Source organism: Rousettus aegyptiacus, unplaced genomic scaffold, assembly GCF_014176215.1.
Source record: "Rousettus aegyptiacus isolate mRouAeg1 unplaced genomic scaffold, mRouAeg1.p scaffold_m13_p_3, whole genome shotgun sequence".
In the NCBI taxonomy this organism is placed as follows: domain Eukaryota; kingdom Metazoa; phylum Chordata; class Mammalia; order Chiroptera; family Pteropodidae; genus Rousettus; species Rousettus aegyptiacus.
The window spans coordinates 142,547,200-142,555,400 of NW_023416306.1; the positions used below are offsets into that span (position 1 = coordinate 142,547,200).

The window sequence follows — 8,201 nt, forward strand, 5'->3', positions numbered from 1 at the left end:
AAGATGATTTTGAAAATCCATTTGCGGACTGGACATGGAAGTTAGAATGCAGAACTGTTCCAGCTAAAATGTAATTCATTAGGAAACCTAACAAACATGCTTTTACAATGAATAATCTGACATAAATATGTAGATAGTGAGGCAGAGGACTAAAGATAGGCTCATATGACACTTTTAGCATTATTTAATGAATTCCCAAAACATTTTAGAATATGTTGCATATTTATGGAATTAGATACAATAGAAAAAAATGAAAAAGATAGTTCAGGAAAAAGAATAAGTAAAAGAGATACTTGCAGGCATGTTTCAGATTTAAAGTTAATAACTCAAAACTGGATAAAATTGTACAGTTCATAAGAAGCAAGTATGTTATGTGATAGAGTTTTTCTTGACAATGGCGAACTAGAGAAGAATTTAAAGAGTGTGATGTACACTATTTCTGGTTTCATTAGTGTACTGCTCACTTTTGAGAAATATACCCATGTTAACAACCATAATGTAAAGTTAAGGGTATTCTTTTCTTTTAGGAAGGTATAAAGAAAGGTCTTAGCATAACTAAGACCTTTCTTTCTAAGTTTCTCCAATAAACAGTAACTTTGCTCTTACTTGAATTATCGGTAACTAGGAGGCAATCTCTTTTCTGAGCAGTTCTAATCATTAGAGCTTTCTCCTTCATTTCACAGAAATCTGCTTCTTGGATTTACCCACCAGACCCAATTCTGCCCTGTGAAATCACCCAGGTTATGTCTTCTTTCTCTGCTTTATAAGAGTTTGTCTAGGATTTAAATTTAACATTCAGATCTCCTTTAATTTTTCTTTTCTTCTGCCTAAAGATTCTTAATCTCTTCAACCGTTTCTCAAATGGCATTTTCTCTAGAAGCCTCACCAATCTAGTTACTCTTCTCATACCATTTTCTATCTCATTAACTTCTCACAGAACATGGCACTCATCATTTAGTATAAGACTCCAACTTTGGTTGGCCCAGAACAGAATCCAGAGAAACTATTACCTCATATAAAGTGTACCCAAGACTTTCTATTAATACTACACAAAATTACATAAGATATTTTAGTAATTTCACCATGCCACTAGCTCATATTTAGTTAATTATAACCCTCAAAGTTCCCATCCCCCACAATGAACTATTTTAGTTGCATCTCCTACGTTCTATACATATTAAATAGAGTTTGCAGAACCTATAGTCAAGACTTTACATTTATAATTTCACAGGCAACTGTTCTTATCTCCTCTCTAAAAGCCCCTAGCTTTTCAGCCCAGGCCACTTTGTTCTTTCCTAAAGATATAAGCACTGGGTTCACTGTCACTCTCTAAACTCTGTCACGGTTCTTTGTGATTTTAGTGCCACACAGGTGATTATTTCACTCCTAGCTTTTCCATTTTCCTGGACTCCGCTCCTCCAATGACCCTGTCCTCCACTCCATCTCAGTCTCCCACTCCCCTCAACAACTGTGTCCCCTCCTTAATCTCTGTCTCCAACACCCACTCTTTCACTGCCTTCCACATGTTAGTGCCTTTTTCAAAGCTCCCTTGGTCACTACTAGAATAATTTACTTCAACTTTAAAATAAAAGCACAACTAACTATTCCAGAGATTTTTGAGTAATATTCAGCCACAGCTATTTCTATGATGATGGAATCAGATAGATGATAGATAGATAGATAGATAGATAGATAGATAGATAGATAGATAGATAGACAGACAGAGATTTTATTTTCCTTCAGCCTTGTGTCTGAGCAATCTGTGCTCGTATTTATACTGTGTTGATCTGAGAAAACTAACTCATACCCTCGTGCCCATGTGGTTAGATTATTATAATGCCCTTCTAGTCTAGCTCCCAGCAATGACTTGGGAATGAGGAAAAAGAAAAATGACACAAAAGGAACTGTTTAACTAAACTAAACACTAATGTGAAACAGAAAGGTGCATATGTTCTAGGAAACCACAAACTGTGTTTAGCACAGATCCTTACATAAAGGAGGCGTTCAATAAATATTTACTAAATTGAATTAAACCGCAATGGTTTCTCACTTTACAGATAATACAAACTTTCTATAATCTGTGCTATCCAGGATAGACAGTATAAAAAACAAGATAATACACAACTCTTCTCCAAACCCTCAGAATCAGAAGTTCATGGATAGCCCAGAAAAGAGAAGGGGGCAGGAAAGCCTATGGTGTATTTGAGGAGCAATGAGTATGATGGGTTTCCTGGAACAGTGAGTTCATGAAGAAGTTATGCTGAAAGCCTTAATAAAATGTATTTATCAATGTATTTTTAGGGTATGTATTTCCAAATTTAATTTAACCTAATTTCAGTTCCCTATATGAAAGGATATATACTGTACTTACTGCCAGAAATGTTGTTGATTGTATCCTGAGGCTATGTCCAGGGAAATAAATTGCATTAGAAATTATTTTATTCTTCTGATATGTATGTAAAATACTGTAAAAGCCAAGTGTACTGCACCTCCCTCTTTCAATAGAACTGCTGCTTTCTCAAAATATGGAAAAAAAAAACCCAGAGGACTGCAATTTACACCTTCTGAAGGGGATTACTAGGAATGATTCAAATAAAAAAGTGCACATACATCTATCAAACATGTACATAAGTAAAGACTGTCAATTCAGCCTCCACGTGGATTTTAGAAGTTGCTTGGTGATGTGTATAATACAATATATTATATTAAACAAAATAAACATGGATATATCATCATTATGAAAGTTACTGAAACCATGATTGACTAAGAATAGGTTTTCCAATAGAGTATCACATTCAGCATTTGAAAAATGTAAATTTATGAGCACTGTGGTCCATGTTAACATAAAAGTCAATATTACTGAAGCAAATCATACTGGACTGATTTCTCAAGACCATTTCGCATTCTGTTCATTTTGCCTTCCATGCATGAAGCAGTCAATGAGTTAATTTCCCAAATGGCTAATGAGTAAACTTCTCACTATTGCATTTTGTTCAAATGTTCTACTTTAAATTCTTCCTTTAAACAAAGGGCTATTCTTCTATCCTTGTGTTATTTTATGTTCTTCTTGAATAGTTTCCAGGAATAAAATAACTAATCAAAAAAAAAAAAACAGTTGCTCTTAACACCCTTTGTATGAAGTTATTAGATGATGGCACTTATTCAAGATTAACAACTCTAACATGTTGTAGCCTACACATGGTGTATTACATGTTCCCTTGGCAACAGACATCATTTCACATACCCATTATAAACTGTAGACATGAAAAAATTATAGCTTTAGAGGTAACTGTTACTTTTTGTTAAGAACGTTACACCACAAAAGGGACAGAAGCAATATGCATATATGAAAATATAGTACTGGTGGAGTTGCGCTGTGCAACTTTAATGATGTTTAAACATATATTCATTCCAGGGCACTAATGAGAAATATTTTTGGAAATGTTTCTTTAGGAACTTAAATTACCATCAATGTATAAAAAATGAAAATAGAATTTCTGTCCAGATGGCATGATTTGTGGTGTCTTTCAAAAAGAAAAAAAAAAACGTTTAAAACACATCAATGTCTGTCTGACATTTTATAATTCCATATGAAAAAGAAACAAAATCTGTTTACAGTAAATCATGCTCAAAGTCTAACTTACTCTTTAATTTGAGTCCCAAAGAGCACCATTCTCTTAAAAAAGTATAGTGTGTTTAATAGGCTTCCTCTAGATTTTGTTTCTGATAAACTTGAAGATGCACCTGCCGATTTTGCTTATAGCAATAGAACTGCCAAAATAACATACAAGGAAACTGGCCCAGATTCTATTTGGATTTTTCAAGATCCAATTATTTATTAGATATCATTTCTGGCGTCTGGATCTCTTACAACATCCCATTCAGTCTACCAAATTAAAAAATACAGATTTAAAACATTATACAATCAACAGCTATATGAGAAGTCCCTTCAAGCAGAAATAATAAAACTGAAATTTTTCTATGTAAGTATGCAAAATATGTGCTCCTTTCCCCTCCCTTCATTCTCCCCACATCTAGACTCAACATTGATTTTATTAGTGTATTTGTTGCCTAGAATAGGAAATCCCTAAGACAGTCAAAATAAAATATTTCCATAATAAAAATGATGTTAAAAATTGCAAATTTATACTTTGTTACTGGAGGAGTTGTTCTAAGCATTTTATATACATATATAGCAACCTATTTTAATCTATAGTATGTAACTAAACACAGGGCATTCAGCCTCTTTTCCCTAGTTCATCTAACCTTTGTGACACTAATAGAAGGTGGCAATATCTATAAAAAAGGTACCTTCGTTTGTCTATTTTCTTTTGCCCTCTTAGTTTGCAAAAATTTTTTTCTCTTCATTTAGATGAAGTCCAAAGACAGGCTAGGCAGCCATTCATAGTCTTAAATCCTGCCCCCTCCAATGTAACCATATAATAACATGTAACAAATGGGTTTTTCTGTTTGTATTTCTTTCTTTATTCTTTCTTTTCTGTTTTGTTTTCTTTGTTGCTGTTGTTGTTTTTATGTAGTCTCCACTTTTTCTCTTCCCTTTACAATGCTGACATGTTTTATTCAATGCATCCTCCAAACCTTTTCTCGCCTGGAATCTTGTACTGGAGCAGAATTAAGTCTGCTTAAGGCCACATCACCTGACCCTTAAGAGAGGCGGTGGATTAAGGAAAGTTTCCTCTAAATGAGCTGCCAGGAACAGGAATGCCAGTTCCGCCTCCTTTCCTCTCCTCTGGGAGCACCCACCACCTGGGCCTTCTAAAGCTACATTTCCAAAACTATGTACTTCCATTCCACTGTCAAAAAAAGCTTTTCTCAGGGAACAACACAACACAGCACCCTCTACCCTACTCCCTGAAAACACAGTGCTAACCAGGCCAGTAGCCCCTCCCCAAAACGTACCTCCTACATCCTTTGGCCAGCGTGCTCCAAAGCCCTCGGTCCCCTCTGGGCACCTGCGCGCTGCGGCTCGGAAGCCGGGGAGTCAGGCGAAGGAAGAGCGAACCCAGCACAATTTTCAAGTGCACGGGCAGGTCCAAACTGTTGGTAAACTGTACCTCGTCCACTTGCCACCATTCCTGTCTTTTAACACCACAGCCAGGCCGGCAACTCTAAGGGGTTCCAAGTTGCAATGCTCCTTGCAAGATAGGGGTATGCGGGCAGCTGGTAATGAAAGGTTCTGGGCAGGAGCTGCCACAATTCCCAAACCTCTTGCAATGCTGTCCTCCTGAATTAGACACACACACACACACACACACACACACACACACACACACACACGCGCCTCTTGGGATTTCTGTTTTCTAAGCGGGGAGAGGGGGAGATGGAGGGTGAGAAGGGGTACGGGTAGAGAATAGGGTGTGGCGATTCGTGGAGGGAAGGAGTAGGGAGTTAAAGCCACATCTCTGCCAAGGACAGCGCCTGGTGTAGGCGCAGCGCGCCTTCCCGTCGCTTTGTTGTCAGCGTCCCGCTCGCTGGCGCGCACGCTGCGCGCAAACACGCCCCCCAAAATCATCGCACTGGCCAAGAGGGCCCTGCAGCCCCTAACCCCTTTGCAGAAGTAAGAAACTTGTACACGGGCGCCAGGATGCTGCGGTTTGTCTATGAGGACGATTTTCTAAATAATGATGATCCTTAAATTAAAGAATCAATAGTATTTTTCTTCCACTTCGTTGGAAATACAATTCCTGTTTTCTATCAGTCCTCTAATATGTGGCGAAGGCGGTGTGTGGGGGGTGGGGGGGGAGGGGAGATTGGTGCTCTAGGCAGAGAGCGCGAGGAAGGTGCAGAGGCGAGCTGCGAAGAAGGGGACCGGCTGCGGGACCCGGTCCCCGACGCCATTTGCGGGGCAGTGGCGCCCGCCTTACCTGTGGATGCAGTCTCCATGGCAACGGGAGGCGGCCGGGCGGGGCCGGAGCCCAGGTCCCGCGGCTCAGCTTCCCCGGCCCTGGCGCCCAACCCCCGGCTGGGCTCCCCCGCCTGCGACACCGCTTCGTCCTTCCCCTCCCTCTGGTCCCCGAACCACTGGGACCCGGGGCCGGCCAGAGGCAGCAGCTCGTCTTGGGGATCCGGCGGCGCGGCCATGGCTGGCGGTCCCCCGGGCGCGGCGACAGCGGCTTGGCTGGGCCGAGGTGCGGTGGCTGGCGCTCCCTGCTGCTGCCCCCGCCGGGACTCGGGACTTGGGGAGGCTGCGGTGTCAGCACCGCTGCCGCCGCCGCTGCTGCAACTCCGGCCGAGCTCCTGCCGCTCTCCTCGCGTCAGCTCCTCCTCCTCCCCCTCCTCTTCCTCTGGGCCCCACCGCCTGCGCTCCTCCTCCCACTCCAGGCACCGCCGCGGAGGCTGCCTCGCTACTCCCAAGCCTGTTATTACGCAGGTGAAAATGGCCTGCTTTGGCCGAGTCCTCCTCAGCACACGTCAGCCCCCGGACGGCTGTGGCGGGCCCCGCTTAGGGGATGTGCCAAATCCACCTGAATCTTCCTCTCATGTGGGGAGGAATCAAAGCACAGGATGCGCAGGTAGAAGCAGCCCCTAGCTGGTGTGACTGATTAGTCAATCCGCCCTTTCAGCTCATAAAGTTGAGCCCGGAGTGGTGGCCCGGGACCCAAGTCTAAGAAAGGAAGCCGGAAGTCTCAAGGCCACAATTCTGGAGGTGACCAGTATCAGCTGTGGAGAGGGCGTAGATCTGCGCGGGGAGATGGGTGTTGGTGGCAGATAGAGACAAGGGACTCTGCAACTCCGAGGTTAAATGCCGCGTCCTTAAATTGTTGTTTCCAAACGGGACTGAAAATAGAGTTACAGGAAAGAGCTATCAAAAGAGTCTCCAAAAAAAAGCTTGCCAGACCTCATCCCTACCAGCACTGAGGGCAAATAGGATGTCATAGGCAGCTGTGTTTTCTTTCAGAAACATTGAGCCAAAGCCAAACAAATTATAAGCTGTCTATTCTTATATTTACTTGTGCTATTTTATTTGAGAAGTTGGACATTCCAGGAAGCTTGCTGCTTTTGCTTTCTCTTTGTTTCCCCCTTTACAACTCTCTCTGATAAGGTGGAACATATTTGACAGATAAGCCAAAACTTGAGAAGAGAAAGGATTTGCCTTGTAATGTATTATTCCCATATTTAAACCCATCCTTTCAAACAAGATTCGTGCTTTATTGATTCCTAAGTTGTCTATAAAATAATACTGTTGGAAAAAAAATAAGGTTCAGTCCATACAGGGGTACATGAATAGTCTTGTCTGCTGCTCCTTCTTTAGAAAAGATGAGGCACGAGGTTACCCTCTGTGAGGCTTTGTGGGATTACTAAGCTATCATAAGCATATTGAGGATTTCATACCTGTCGATTTTATATTCAAAAGCCAATTTCAGCACTATTGAGATGCACCTCAAAAATACTAAAATTTAAAAGCCTAAATTTTGCCCAACCTTTGTTCTGCTAGTACGTTAATGTTTAAAAGACATTCAGTACATTTATGTTTAATAAATTAGAGAAAATGTGTTCATTCAATAGACAATAAATATGGCCTACTAGTGCCAGATGTCCCTGAGGACAAAATTTTACATTATTAATATCTTCAAAAATTATGATGGACACGTTCGTCATCTTGATTGTGGTGATAGCTTCATGTATATATACATACATCAAAACTCTTAAAGTAGTACACTATAAGTATGTGCAATTTGCTATATATCAATTATACCTCAACTAAGCTATTTTAAAAAGTTGCCCCTTCCAATGACAACCACCCAAAATTCTTGGTTCTCATGAATCATTGTGGTTTTTGAAATATTTCCATAAGAAAAATGAGCCTATTTAATAAATCTTTAAGATTAAAAACTACTTCACTGCTGTGTTTCCATGAAGCTTAATCACATTGGGTAATTGGGGAGCACTCATGAGATTTTTCAAATTTATTGTTTAGAACTCCCTAACGTATTTGAAATACCAGGCAAATTTCTCGCAGTTTCATTATTGATAACATGCCAAGAATATAGAAAATTCTAATGATATTAAGTGGTTATTGATGGGTACTGAATCTTTGGGAAATATTATAGCAAGGCAGTTGCATACAAAAGAACATGGAGTATGCTATTTTGTTTCTCTTAGAAACATTAATGAAAGTCATCCTTTAAAAACTGAGTAACTATGCAAACCTCTAGCTTCCATATGCCTAACTTGATAGA

General features: G+C 40.6%; 1 protein-coding gene across 1 annotated transcript in view; it reads right to left on the minus strand.

The window, feature by feature from the left end:
- Positions 1-6,267, minus strand: part of RTN1 (reticulon 1) — a 159,205-nt gene extending 152,938 nt beyond the window's left edge. The window contains exon 1 of the mRNA XM_016162407.2: positions 5,886-6,267. Within this exon, the coding sequence (XP_016017893.2) occupies positions 5,886-6,102 (217 nt within the window). The 5' untranslated portion in view covers positions 6,103-6,267. The remainder of the gene's footprint in view (positions 1-5,885) is intronic.
- Between the last annotated feature and the right edge of the window lie 1,934 nt (positions 6,268-8,201).